This window comes from Aphelocoma coerulescens, chromosome 14 (genome assembly GCF_041296385.1).
Source record: "Aphelocoma coerulescens isolate FSJ_1873_10779 chromosome 14, UR_Acoe_1.0, whole genome shotgun sequence".
NCBI lineage: Eukaryota > Metazoa > Chordata > Aves > Passeriformes > Corvidae > Aphelocoma > Aphelocoma coerulescens.
The window spans coordinates 7,346,057-7,360,513 of record NC_091028.1 but is presented as its reverse complement, the minus strand read 5'-3'; the positions used below and the strand labels follow the sequence as shown (position 1 = coordinate 7,360,513).

Genomic DNA, 14,457 nt, shown 5'->3' with positions numbered 1-14,457 from the left:
CCGCTCTGTTTGCTGCCTTTCCAAGGGTTTATACAAAACGTGCTGTGTCTCCTCAAGTGCCTGGTTGTGGCACTTCTCCTGCAGTCACCCCCTCAGAGTGCTTCAGCAGGAGACTGAGGAGCTGCTGGTTCTGGTTATCCTCAATCTCTGCCCCTTTAGGGCACAGTGTGTGCAAACCTGAGCAGGACTCACAGCAGAACAGAGCTATTGGCTTTATAAAAGTTACTGCTTTACAGAAATACACTTCCACATAATCAAGTGCATTGGTTAACAGATGACCTCCCCCTTCATCATCTCCATTCCCTGCCTTAGAGAAGTGTTGATTCCCTGGTGTGCTAACACCAGAGTGTTTAAGAGTGGGAGCACCAGCCTCTGGCACTCAGCTTTTCAGCTGGCGAAAAATCTCTACCTCCAGTGCAGTCACAAGACTTCTGCTGACTATGAGAGTCAGATAACCAGATGTTCTTAGTGTGAGGAGGGATTATGCTTTTTTGTTTTGTCAGTAAGCATTAAATAAGCTATCCAAGCTTTAATGATCATTTTATTGACTTAAGAAAACACATGGAAATTTTGGAATCTCTCCACCTGGTGTTCAAGTGTTAAAATTGTATGCTTAGTTGAAAACAAAAGAGAATATCCTCCCTTCTCCGTCAGTCAAAGCAAGAATCTGACTGACCTTTCTGTGCATGGCTTTTATTCAGAAGCAGTTCACAGACAATTTTTAGAGTAGCAGTAGTGTGAAGGAGGATTCCTGCTAGATAATGTGAAGTGCAAAATATTTGTACTGTCTTTTAGCAACTACATTTGCTCCATGGTGTTAACATAGCCCTTCTTTTGCACATGTACTTTAAATAGGAGGAACAGTATTAACAACATTATTAGTGTATTAACATATCTAAATATTTGTTAATTCTGTGCCTTTAATTTGGAGATCATCTATGATTTTAGATGTTACATAGGTAGCTGCCTGATTTTAAAAGTGTAGAAGTGAAAGGTAAACTATCTGGCAACAAGCTGAATGGATTTACTCTGATAAGAACCATCTGTTAAACACAATGTTTGAGTAAGTACCATTCCAAGGGGAACTTTGCTTTGTAGTACCTGCACCTTCTGTCTTTGAAATTCTCCCTTCCCCAGATTCCATGATGGCTTGTCTGTAAATGGTTCTTTGAAATAAAGGGGAAGGGGAAAAACAAATGAAGGAAAAAAAATCCAAACCCCAACCTACACTAGAACAAGTAGTAAAATATAAATATATGCAATATTAGGGTAATGCTTCAGTGGTTTTTAGATTTTTAAAAAATTTTTTTTAGGCTGTGTCCTTTTATCCACACTTTGTGTGTTACTGACTGTTCTAGAAACCTCTTGCTCTATGGATTTCCATATATATGATAAGCAAAGTCTGTATTAGCTTTAATTACATTAGATTTAAACCAACCTGCATTCTGTTCTCACAGAAATAAATGAGCAATTCTTTGCCGTAAGTGCAATTATCAGATAGTTCATCCTTGTCTCTGAAGATAATTTCATCATATTTTCCTTATTGAAAACGTGTGATTTAGTTTCCATGACTCCCAGCCTATCTGGCTGGCTGTTCTTTGAGCTGCTTCTTGTGAGTCCCCGTTTCCTTCTGAGCTTTTCACAAACCTCATTCCTGTTCTCTTCCTTTAAACCCACTTCAGGTTCACCTCCAGTATAAAGGTACGCATCTGTCTGTAACTAGAGACAATGGAAGGGTCGTGCCGGACCTGTAGTGTGACCACCTGATCTGACACCCAGACCTGTAACCCAGGTGTGCTCTGACTACATGAAGCTATGCAACTCACAGATGGGTGTTACTATTTCTTCCTTAGAAACAGCTCTGCTTTTTATTTTGTGTCACTGTAGAGGCTGAAAGTATTTTAGATCCTCTAGATCCTTATATGTCTTTTGTAGAGATATCAATATTGGCTTTTTTCCTGATGAATTTGCTTTCGAAAAGCAAAACCGTTTTAGCTTTCCAACTTCTAAAAATAATATATTTAGAGTTTTTATTCACAATTGCTTTCTATTTGAAAATTTTCTTTTTTTTAATAATGCATTCCACTGCTGAAAAAGTTCAGACAAGAAACTGATTTTCAACATTAGTTTTGGAGTTGATTGCAAAAGCAAACATCTGGTTTTCATCCAGCTCTGTTTCTGTTTAACCTCCTTGCTCTGGTCAAGTCAAAATCTTCAGTTATTATCTTATACCATCTTTCTAACTATGAGTCATCTCTTCTTTAGCATTCCCCCTGCAGTGCTTCCCTATTAGTCATGCTACAGGCTGTCCTTTCCTTATTATGTAATATATAAGTTCATGATACTTATTTAGTAAGTGAATAACTACATGTTCTGTATCTTCTGTATCTCTATAGTTTTCTCAGTTTTCCCACTGTTTTTATGACTTGTCCAGATACAGATGGGACAACTTCAAAATCCTCCGTTACTGATTTGTAATGCCCAGTTTAGATTAACAGATGATGGGTAGACAAGTAATGTTATGAGAGACAAGAATGGTTTGTTATATGTTTTTGTTAAAAAATGCTAAAGCTTCACATGTGAGCACATAATGTTTATGTGCAGGTTCATTCTTATTGTTCCTCTCTCCCTTTTGCTGTAGTCCTCTGCATATTCTCTTGTTACACTGAACATTTAGGATATGGGTCAGTTTTTACTCTTTCTGCAAAGGTTAAGCCAAATATCTGACCATAGTTGAAGCACAAGTCATAGATACATTCCTAAACTACACAGCAGTTTAAATATTTCTATATTTAGAAATAATGTTCAGTATAATATATTCAATAATTATGTTCTTTCCCACTTGTGATTACTAATATTGAAAGCACAGTTCTAGCAATCCTTAGGTAGTTATAGCTGAACCAGTTACACCTACAAAATGGGCTTTATGGGAAAGCTGTGAAAGTGAAAAAGAAAGTCTGGATAAAAAAACGTATTAGAAATCAGGAATATCACCATAAATGCATTATTTCATAATAGATACCTGCCTATGATATTTTGGTATATGAGTTACAGCAGTATTAACATTCCTGCACCTGCTGTGATATTGCCAGCCTTCACTTGTTGACCTACTGTGTTTCAGGTAATGGAACTGAAAAAGAAATACTAATTCTGGTTTACTTACTGTGTCTGACATATATCAGCTCTACTATGGGCATCACTGATGTTGGAGCAGATCATTTTGCTTGAAGATCTTGGGCCTGAAATACAGAGGCATGTGTTTAAAACTGACCTGTAACTAGGTAAAAGATTTGGTAGGTGCATCTGTCATTCGCTTAGTGTTCCAAGCAAGCCAGATTCAAGTACGGTGTGAATTAGGACCAAATAGAGGTGTTAGCATGGATGAGCTTCCTGCCCAGAGCAGGACATGATTTTCAAGCCTTGTCACAGTCTCCTAGTGATGTAAAAGAAAGCATAGTTTAAGCAAAGAACAGAAGAAAGACAAGTTTTAATCTACTCAGGACTAAAAATACTGGAATACAGTAGTCTTGCCAACCTGCTTACAAATTGTCTTTCACATCACTTGGGCGGGTAACACTTATTTAAGATTTTTTAAAGGGATTGCACATACAGTTTTAAGGCTGACTCTGAGCTTTCTTACCTTTCTACTTGGAAGCAAGGAACCCCAAACAAGAACATATCAGAGTTCTCTTGCTTTCCTGTGAACACCACAGCAGTCAGTGAGTTTCTCCATGCTTTGTGCTCGTGATGTACCCCAGGATTAGAAACTTAACATCACAACATTATACTGTATGCCTGAAATGCATTTCCATTGAAATGATTTTTTTTTTAATGCATACTTATTTAGTAAAGCTGGTGCAGGACTCCAGGCAGTACAAGTTTGCATCTCCTGGTGAGAGATACCTTAACAAGAGGTCATGGCTTACCTGGAGCCACAGGAAACTAAGGAACACAAACCCAAACTATTATAGAGTAATTCTTCAGTTAACTTTTTACAGTTAATATTACTTGGAAAATACATTGCCCTACTTAAAGCAGGTATTTTCAAGTTTCCAGAGGAACTCAATACCTTTTGAATGACTATCCATCAGTTTATATTTTAGTGTTGTTCTTTTGCATTCTCCCATCTCTGTCCTTCGTGATTCTTGTGTAACAATATTGTAAAGTCTGAACAGATCTGCTGTGCCACAGCCCTGAAATGTTTGTATTTGAACTCTCAATGTTTGTGTGACACAAGAAAATAATGTCCTTGTTTTCAGGACTTGCTATTCCCGGTCTTAATGCTTTAGCCAGAGGAATATCCTTCCTGTACTGCAGAACAGGAAATAAGCTGGTTCCTTTTAAATTCTGGAAACAATGAACTTTGTCCTTAGCTTAATTTTTTAGAAATTACATTCATTTTGATGTTTTGGACAATGCATTAGCTTGTTTTGCTTCCTTGTGAAATACAATAGGAACAGCATACTATAATCATACACCCATAATAAACTCTCAAGTCTGTATTTCAGCATGTAAATATTACATCTTTAATATATTTTTTCTCTTGACCATCCCTTGTTCAGAAGATGAAATTTCACTTTGGGGTAGTAGCTATATGTGTCAAAGAGATAATGAAGCACTATGATAAACTGACATAGAAACAAGGGGAAGGGAACAGTAGAAGAAAGAAACAACTTTTTTTTTTTTTTTTTTACGTTTGGTTTTTTTTTTTTCCCTGGGAACAAAAAGCCATAATCTTTCAAAGTATAAAGCTTTTATGTCTACATCTTCCCCCAAGTTTTGTGGTTTCTGGTGTTGTATTTAATGTACATCACATTGGTTACTCACGTGGTAATGAAGAGAAACTTTATATTAAATGTAATGAAACATAAGAAATTACCTCTGAAGCTTTATAAACAGGTTTTTCACATTTGACAGTATTGGATATATTTTGTCCTTTAAATAATTATCATAACACATATCTCAATGAAAAAACAACATTTTCTGATGTTCAGAGAGAGAATAAGGTCTGTTCCTGATTGTAACACCTTTTTGTTGTTTTTAAGTAAGGCAGATAAAATCCCGCTTCTCTTCAGTTTCTTGTGTTTCAGCAAGGTTTATTTAAATGTACAATCAGGCTTTATATTAAAAAGAAAACCCCTTAAGATGAAACAATCAACTAAACACATAGAGCTTTTCTTCTAAAATGGTCTGCAAACATCATTTCTATTTCACCATAGTGAAGTCATGTAAGATTGGCTTAGGACATACAGTAAGGCTCTATAATTATTATGTGTTCCAGTTTACGGTTTAAAATGTTTTTACCTCACTGTTTTCTTGATGTAAGCTTAACACCCCTTTTGAGGCCTGGCTGATAGGAAAAGTGGTTGCATGTGGGAAATACAGTCCTAGCATCATATGTGGCTGAGAAGCAGCAAACTCCAATGAAAGAGGGGATGGAAGTAATCTCTGGAAACTGTGTTAGCAGCTCTTGCCTAGGATGGCTCTTAGGGGTTACTGTTGGGTCTGAATACACACAGCAACCAGTATTTCTAAAGTTGCAATACTTGGTATCATTTGAATGGGGTTTTGCACTTTGTGAGGAGACTGTTTACACAGGAATGAATGTTTTCTTTTGTCAGTACTTCAGCTGAGGCTGCAACAGAGACGGACACGAGAACAGCTGGTGGACCAGGGCATCATGCCACGTAAGACTTACTTCTAGTAATTTGTATTTTTATAGTATTTATTATGAATTGAATATATAAGATAATGAAGATGAGCATTTCTGTGAGATCATTAAAAGTAACTAGCATTTGAAAAGACTTGTGGGATCCTTTTGATAACTGAAGTGAGCCTGTAGTAAATTCACCGTGCTTATATCATGTTTCAGTGAAAACAGCCATCATGATGAAAATGCAAGGATTTGTAAACATAGTCTGATTCTGCTCTTATTTTCTCTATTTAAATAATTATGACTAATTTACTAAATAAACTGAATTACTTAAATGAGTGGACATTAATAACAAAGACAGCAGTTTTTAAAGCGTAGAATGACAAGGGTTGTCTGACAAATGAGGGGTGCACAGAAAACATGGAGAATCTGTAAGTGGACAGCATTGAGATGGAGCACTCTACAAGTTATGTTATTTCAAGGCAACTAGTGGGTTTTTTACTCTTTTTGGCTATTTAGCAGCTAACTATCATTCTTTTTTCTCAGCTGAACATTAAAGGCCTCTACAGTTTTCTATTTTTTTTTTAAATCAACACATAGTTCTTAAGGGAAGGTCCAGCTCTCTCTAATAACAGCAAGTATGAGGTATGGACAGCCAGACAATTCAGTCAAATAAGTAAATGTCATTTTGGCATTCTAAACCTTACCCCATAAAATTTCTACTGTGGGACAGTTTTGATTAATAAACAAACACCTTTGTACATAGCAAAAAAGTTAACCATTACATAGTAATAATCTGTTAAAATCAAATATTCCAAGTATTCTATATAGGAGTATTGCTCATCTATGCTAAATATAGGTGAATACAACTAGCAGGAATCAAATGTAAGCCTGGTCAGATGCAAACACGACTCTGAGGTGGTGTTAAACACCCATACAGACGTTCTGGTTAGCATATTTCTTTGGAAAATCACTTCCTGTCAGTTTAACTCTTACTCTCCCTTCACAGCCTTGAAAAGTCCAGCTGCATTCCATGAGCAGATCAAGAGCCTGGAACGAGCCAGGGTAAACCACTTTGTGTAAACTTGTGATTAACATCTGGAAATGGATAGTCAGTTTTTTGTGATACTAAATTCTCTGAGTACATGGAAAAATTCTTACCATTACAGTAATAATGTGTGCTTTTATTTTGGGAGAATTCATTAAAATAAAATATGGGTGTCAAATCTGAGAGGAACTTTTCTAAGCCTTCAGAGATCAGTGTAGGGGTTTAAACTTACGGGGGGTTAACACATAGCTACCTCCAGTTAAGGATTGGATACTTGGGTAGATTATGCTTGTGCAGTATTTCTGTAGAAAATCTATACTATTGTGATTATGTGGTGGTGTGGGATCAAATCCAGAAACATTCCCGTCTTGTTTGGGGAAGCTGGAAATCCATCAGCCCTGCTTAACTGCTAGGAAGATGGAACAAAAAAAGGAACCCCTCTACTGCTCATGTTCTGACAGTGATACCCACCCATCAGAATGAAACTCAAGCCCTTCATTGATTGGATGCAGGCAATTTACCAAACTGCTTTGAGTTTTTAAGTGAACAGTAGTTAATGCTGTTTCCTCATTTCTTTTAAGACTGAAAATTTCTTGAAGCACAAGATCCGCAGCAGGCCGGACCGCTCGGAGCTGGTCAGAATGCACATCCTGGAAGGTACGTGCCAGCTCTGGGCCTTTGGAGCTGCTCACAGCAGGGACTTGGTTGTGCTCTCAGTTGTCTCGCTGAATTACACTTTGATGTGAATTATTTCTAAAGGTTTATATGCTCTATTTCTCTACCTCTGCGGTGTCTGTGGTAGTCTGTATTCTAAATCTCTGTAGTAATAGATACATCTGTGGCAGTGTAGGTATTCTCAGCAGTGTATTTGTTTGCTGTTGCATATTGTTCTTATTCTATAATAGTAATTATATCATGGTGTGTGTGCACGGAGTGTTTATATTGCTTCAGTTTCTACTCATGCCGTAAAATGACCTGACAGCCTTGTGCTCTCCCCCAGCCCTGAAGAACCTTTAATGAGTGTGACTCTTACCCTGCCTCATTATTTTCCTTGTTGCTCAGGTGATTGGAAACAAGTCTCTTGATGGATGGGGCTGGATTACTGTGTTTCACCATGAGCTTTTCAAGGACAGAAATTACCAAATAACCATAATGCAAGAAAACTTAATAGCCATTAGTTTTCCAAACAGGTATTTGAATACTAAATCCTGGTAGGAGCCTGATTACTGATAGATCACATCCATATTGACAATCTCCACAATTTTATTGAAAAGCAATTCTAAAGACTCAGATTTTTGCTAGAAGATATTTTTAAGGTAAACTTAAAAGATATTTGTGAAGAGAGAGCCCAAAAATCAATGGACTAATTAAACCTTTACCATAGCTCACATTGGAAAACGGTTAGAGCAGCAAATGCTCTAGATTTTAACTGGTATTTGTTATTATATATTCACTGCTTTATTGTTGGACATTATAGAGATGTTTATGAAAGCCTTTTCTTATTGCTGTTATAAAGGAGATCAGATTTCTTGAAAAACATGGTCATGGGGATGAAAAACATCTACTCATATAACCATATTTCTCCTTATTAATTTGAGAATTTTCAGAGTTGTACTTGACGGCTTTTGATAAAGGTGGAATGGTTATTGCAAAGACAAGACAATGTTGTTTGTCATGAAATTGGGGGAAAGTTGGAACAGAATATTTAAATCAATATATTCTTTTAGAGACCTTTGCAGAGCCTTCACTACAAGCCACTCAGATGAAACTGAAGAGAGCTCGGTTGGCAGATGATCTGAATGAGAAGATTGCTCAGAGACCTGGCCCTATGGAACTAGTAGAAAAAAATATTCTTCCTGTAGACTCCAGCGTTAAAGAAGCCATTATAGGCAAGTAGAAGTCTCACAGCTTCTGTCTGTGATCTACATGGCACTGTGGAAAATAAAAATTTAATTCCTGAGGGTAAAGTTCACTAGAAGATAACATATGCTAAGTTTATTACTACTTAACTCTTTCAGCTTCTGAGACCTAAACTCTGTTATCATTTAAATAAAGTAATCCTATTTTTGTATGAAATTTTGAAAGTACTTGTTTTTTAATAAAAATTATTACAAAGTAATCAAACATCTGTGGCCATTCCTCAGCCTGCCATAGGTGTCTGTGTACACTCCACATCTGTTGAATGTACCTTTTAATCTCTTACTAAAACTACTTCTGCTCCACACTTGGTTTTATTGATTCCTTGAATGTGATTTAATATGGCGCTTACATTACAAACACAATAAATTAGGTACCATATGTTTAGACTGCTGAAACCTGGTCATTTTCCAGCAATTAGCTAATTCTGCCATGAATGTCTAAATTAAATTTGTGCAATTAAAAAAAACATTGTTTCTTTCTATGTAAACATTTTAGCAGTTGGACAAGAGAATTACCCTCAAGCTTTGGATGATTTCTCATTTGATGAAGACAGCAGTGATGCTTTATCACCAGATCAACCAGCCAGCCAAGAATCCCAGGGTTCAGCAGCTTCCCCTGGTGAGCCAAAAACAAGTGACTCACCCTCACCTATAACCCCAAATGCTGCTACATCAACACAGGTACAGTTTTTAAATGTTAAAATCTTCACAGTATGTTTTTTGGTCTGGCACTGTAGAAATGGGGCGTGTTTCACATGGAATGAATATATCTGCTGCTACAAAGGGATATCTGGGATTCTCTTTTCTAGTTGGGAGTGCATACTGTAGAACCCTGGCTTAGCTGGTGGCAGTGATGAAATTCCCATAGGCTGCAGTGAAGCCATAAATTCCCTGAAATTCATTATGACCCATAGAAGAACTGCAGCTTTCCCAGAAGTTGTTTAAAAGGTCATGGCAATGGTTTACTCCAGCTGTTATTGATTACTTAATGTCTGTCTTCCTTCTGGGCAAGGTCTTGAACTCATTTAGAATTAAACTTAGCTGAAACAACAACAGTTGACATCAGTTCCATTATCTTCAGAAGAGTCCATAAAAAAAAAAGGTTTCCCACATAATTTAAATATTCTTTACTATAGTTTTAAAATACTGCCTAAGGAACTTACTATTTAAGAAATCAAAATAACATTTATGTTGATTTTTCTATGAGGCTTTTAGTATTTTCTCAAGGTACTTACAAAGAAAGGAAAGTAACTGTGTCATGGCAGATAAAATGTTATCTTTATAACAGACATTTAAATGTGTGAGGATTTAGAGAGCTGTGGATTTGCTCCTTACTGCAGAAAGTAATGTAAAATTGAACTGTTAAATAAGTAAAAAAGAGATAGCTCTTGTTAATGCTCCAAAGACTATATTGTCTTGATGACCATGGACACATGACAACTGAGTAGTTCAGGATCTGGAATTACTCTCCTTGGTTTTCATATTCCCACAGTAGATAGAAACAGCATTGCAAAGATCATATTCAGAAACAATGCTGGACACAAAGTACAGCACATCCATTTTATTTCATTGTTCCCTAACACACAGATTATGATGTGAATTGGGTTTCACGTTGAGAGAACATAATTTGTGTTGAATAAATTGAAAACAAACCACATGAAATTAGATTCCTGAGTAAGAAATTAGGTTCCTAATGGAGAATTAAATAAAAATGCTCAAAGCAATACATGCCAAAAGCCTTCCAAGTAGGAAGCATAAAAGAGATCTGTGATTGCAGAAACAAAAAGTAAGGCACTTGAACTTGATTGAAAAAGCACTTCAGATAGAAAGAACTTCAAGCCTTTGCTTATGGATTTCATATCATATTACAGCCACTTCTGTGCACACACTTAAAATGAGAAGTTGCTCTTCTTCAGAATAAAACAGATGCTTACCTTAATGTTCCTTTTGAATTAAAGAATAACAGCACAGCAGGTCTCTACAGGAGACGTGTCTGGGAATGGCTCCTTTATTCTTTTAATTTCCTCTGATAAATTTTAAATTTTATTACTACAAAAAAATGCAAAGAATGTTTTGAATAAAGCAGAGTGCAGCCAGAGTTCTTTTCAAGGCTTCCTCCTCCACACATTTCCAGACTTCAGAGGATGTAACATAATTTTGAGAACCTTCAGGTCTTGTTAACTGATGACCTAAAGCTTGCTTTAACCCAGTGTATTTGCATCTGGTAAGGATTAGGCGTTTTAGTCATACTCTAAACAGATCAAATTGGGGTATTCACAATTCAGAAGATATTAAACAGTTACCTTCAAAACAGCTGACGAATTTTGCTTGATGGCACAGAATAACTGTTTTCTTAATATGTTCACTGTAGCTTGTTGACCTGCTAGATTCTTGTTGGAATCTAGCAGAAAAGGTGCAGAAGTCATATTATTTGGAAATAGGGATCCGTTCATATTAAATAATTACTAGTTTATGAAGTAATCAAGTTAAGAAGTCAAGACCTGTTAAATCCAGTTTTTTGAATTTAAAAATATATAAAGTAAATGATGTACATGGCTCATTGCCTCATCTAACACTTGCAGGTAGAATTGGGAAGTCTGTAAAAAGCTTTGTGTGTAGGTTAGAATAATGACTAATGTAAGGAAAAAGCAATTTACTCTCTGCTAAGAGGAAAATGTTTAACACCATGATTTTCACACAATGTGAATTAAAAAGTAATTTGGGGGTTTGGTGGTGCTTTTTTTGTTGTCTTGGTTTTGTTTGGGCTTTTTAAAAAATTTACTAACTTTCCCATTTTGAAGAGTTTTGCTGTGCTATCATCATGAATTTGTTTTCCTAGCCTATAAAGGGTTACTAAATAGTATGTTTGAAGTCAAATTGTTTGGGTTCAAGAAGGATCAGAATAGTAAAAGATTATGTAATGAATAAGTGAAGTACCAAACATTTAAAATGGTGTTTAGTTGGGACTTCATGATAAAAAGAAATTAAGAAATAGTGAAAATCATGAGGTCATTTTAATTCTTCTGTGTCTTATGGTAATATGATACTTGACACTTTGATTCAAAGACAAACTAAGTGCTTTTTAAAATTTTACTGGTGTAACTAGAATAAGCCTTTTAAACTGGATAGCAACAGGGGTGCAATATGTTGGAATACAGCATCCAGAACCTTTTTTCAAAGGCAAAGTCCCTCTAATGTCCCCTCCCAATTCCTGTTAAAGTCCAGCAAGTAACATTGTGCAGATATCAGATGCTTTCCAGAGCAAACACTCTGAAACTTGGGTATAAAAATAGAGACATTTGTATCTTCAGCCTGCCACCATAAACTGACAGGAGCCCAGGACAGGCATGTGTACAATGTTTCATTGAGTAGGGAGGGCAGGGTAAATCCTGCCATTTACTAAAGCACTCAGCAGGAGCTGTTCTTCTGTGTGGCTTCAGGGCAAAAGGATCAAACCCACTGTTCAGTTTTGCTGGGTTATGGGAAGGCAGTTATAGTTGCGTCTTGGCAGCTGATGGTTGGGAACACAGCAAAATGTCTAAATGAAACACAATGATAAAATGGAAATTTATTACAAATTAACTGTAAGCAAAAGTCAGAGAGCTCATGCATACAGACTGGCAGCTTGGGAACTGCTATCCCAGAAATACAAAAGAAGTAGGACATAGAGTTGCAAAATGTGTACCAAGTGTTTTTAGCAAACTGATTTAAGTTCTTTGTGGTACAATCTCATGGAAGAATAAGGGAGAGGTACGGGAAGAAATGAAACAGAAAGAAGTACCTGTCGTACTTAATTAGAATGCAAGTCTTGGAATTAATTTGAAAGAAAAAGGATGTTTACTGATAGGAATATAAAGAAGGGGCTTTTATAAAAGAACATTGTACTAGGTGATCTAATTGCTTTCTTAAACAATGGAAGTGCAACTGATGTCATCTGGCTGGATTTTTTACTGGATGATATTAAACACTAGCAAAATGAGGATGGAGATTACCAGAAATGAGACAGAAAGAGGGAAGTCCTAGGCTGAAAGGAAGCTGGTACCAGTGCTCTGTGGGAGTTGATTTGGGACATTCTGGCTTCATGTTACCATTAACAACCCTGACGTAAGAATGGCTCACCTAACAAAAGCAGGAAGGCATAGTTAGCACACAGTTGGATTGTTATTATGCAAAACGAACTGGTCGATTTGGCTTTTAGGAGAGAAATGCAATTCCAATAGAATGAATAGTTCTTGGAAAGAAAAATACACAATGCCCCTCCTTCTCATGACAAAAAAATGTGGAAACCTGGGGACTCTTGTCTCAAGAGAAAACTGGGGAGGAAGAGAGCTGAGGTACAGTGTTCAGCAGTGGAGTCAGGGAGCTAGTGTGGACATCCTCTGTAAAATTGCAAGTTTGTCAGAAGAGATTATTCCAGTAGAAGTGCTAATGCCACTGTAAGAATCCAGTGAGACCCTACATGGAATATCTTGTACATTTTCAGTTACTTATATCCAAGAAAGACTAATGAAAACTGTTAACACAGTTACCTGTAACAGGTAAGGATAATCAGAGAATGAAAAATATGTTTGTGAGAAAAGAGTAAAAATTTCTTTGTGTATCTAGGAACACAAGGACTGAGATCTGTTTATGTAAAGCCTGTATTCCATCAGAGGGATATTCACCACAGAAGGAAATCAAAAGGTTTCTTCAAGACTTAAAATCACAAACCAATTTCAGCACTGTAAAAATTGGTATGACAAATTTAAGCTGAGTGAAGTTTGGGTTTACACTTCTGCTGGCATCAGATACAGAAGAAATGCACCTCCTGGCACAGTCAGAGGTGGGATTATGTAAAAATACCATAGGAAGGGTGTCTTCAAAATATACCTGCTGTCCTGCTGCGTGATCATTCTGAAACAAGAAGTTTGTTTGCCTGTGTTGCTGTTTGACCTTTATGAAAGCGATGCTTTTCTGACAGTACTTGTTTGGATGGTATGGTTCACAAGATTCTCCTTGTGAACACAAAATTCTGACTCCACAGACAAAAAATACTGAAGGCCTCAATTTTATAGTAATAAAGCAGTGTTTTCTTAGCTAACTAAAAAGTCAAGGTAAGAAACCATTTTATTTTATTTGCTATATTTGAAGTGTGCCAACATGTGCCCTTATTAGAATACTTGTATGCATGTACAGGAGTTCTGTTTTCACCATTCCTCTGAAAAATACTGTGTGAATTTGACATGAGAGTAAATTGTCTTAACTTTTTCAGATTTTTTCCAGATACTCAGGTGGTCGATGTTTTTAATGTTTCTCTTTTTCCTTATATTTTTTTAATACTAGTATCCACCTTTAACCTCTCCAGTTCCTGAATTCCTCAAAACTCCCTCTACAATCGAACAGCACGTGACACGTTCCACTGCTGCAACCACCCTGACCACAACCACTGTATCTGCAGCAAAGCCTGGGCCAACATTAGTGAAGGTGGGTACCTGGAACTGTGGCCCCTGAGGACAACATTCTTCATCTGTGTCCTTTTCCAGTGCTGTGTGTAATGGAAAACTACCCAAGTAACCTTGCAGTTCCTGTAGCTAAGAACAACTTCTGCTACTGTTCAAAGGAGCATACTGGGCTGGTGACTCAAAGCTTTTGTGTGCTAAGGTCAGCCAGTATCACTTGGAGGGACCAGCTCATTATTCCAAGAGGTCCTTACAGTACAGTTGACAAAAGTTTTCAGGCAGAATTGTGCATTACATTGCTATGGAGGATTTAAGAAATAAGGACAATAGATTTTTGCAATACAGAGTTTCTACTTTCTTTTTCTATCTATCTTCTAATCTAGTTTTGTATGGAGGATA

The 14,457-nt window shown here is 36.7% G+C and overlaps 1 protein-coding gene and 1 long non-coding RNA gene across 21 annotated transcripts in view; one reads left to right on the top strand and one right to left on the bottom strand.

The window, feature by feature from the left end:
• The window catches only part of LOC138118444 (uncharacterized), a 96,338-nt gene that overhangs the window by 11,567 nt on the left and 70,314 nt on the right, over positions 1–14,457 (bottom strand). For all 16 annotated transcript variants that reach the window (XR_011155134.1, XR_011155135.1, XR_011155139.1 and 13 more), the window contains one exon: positions 3,164–3,239. This is a non-coding gene — a long non-coding RNA (uncharacterized lncRNA). The remainder of the gene's footprint in view (positions 1–3,163; positions 3,240–14,457) is intronic.
• The window catches only part of MRTFB (myocardin related transcription factor B), a 70,538-nt gene that overhangs the window by 36,877 nt on the left and 19,204 nt on the right, over positions 1–14,457 (top strand). For all 5 annotated transcript variants that reach the window (XM_069029412.1, XM_069029408.1, XM_069029409.1 and 2 more), the window contains 6 exons: positions 5,622–5,687; positions 6,663–6,718; positions 7,283–7,358; positions 8,429–8,590; positions 9,117–9,301; positions 13,943–14,083. In XM_069029412.1, coding sequence (XP_068885513.1) covers positions 5,622–5,687; positions 6,663–6,718; positions 7,283–7,358; positions 8,429–8,590; positions 9,117–9,301; positions 13,943–14,083 — 686 coding nt within the window. The remainder of the gene's footprint in view (positions 1–5,621; positions 5,688–6,662; positions 6,719–7,282; positions 7,359–8,428; positions 8,591–9,116; positions 9,302–13,942; positions 14,084–14,457) is intronic.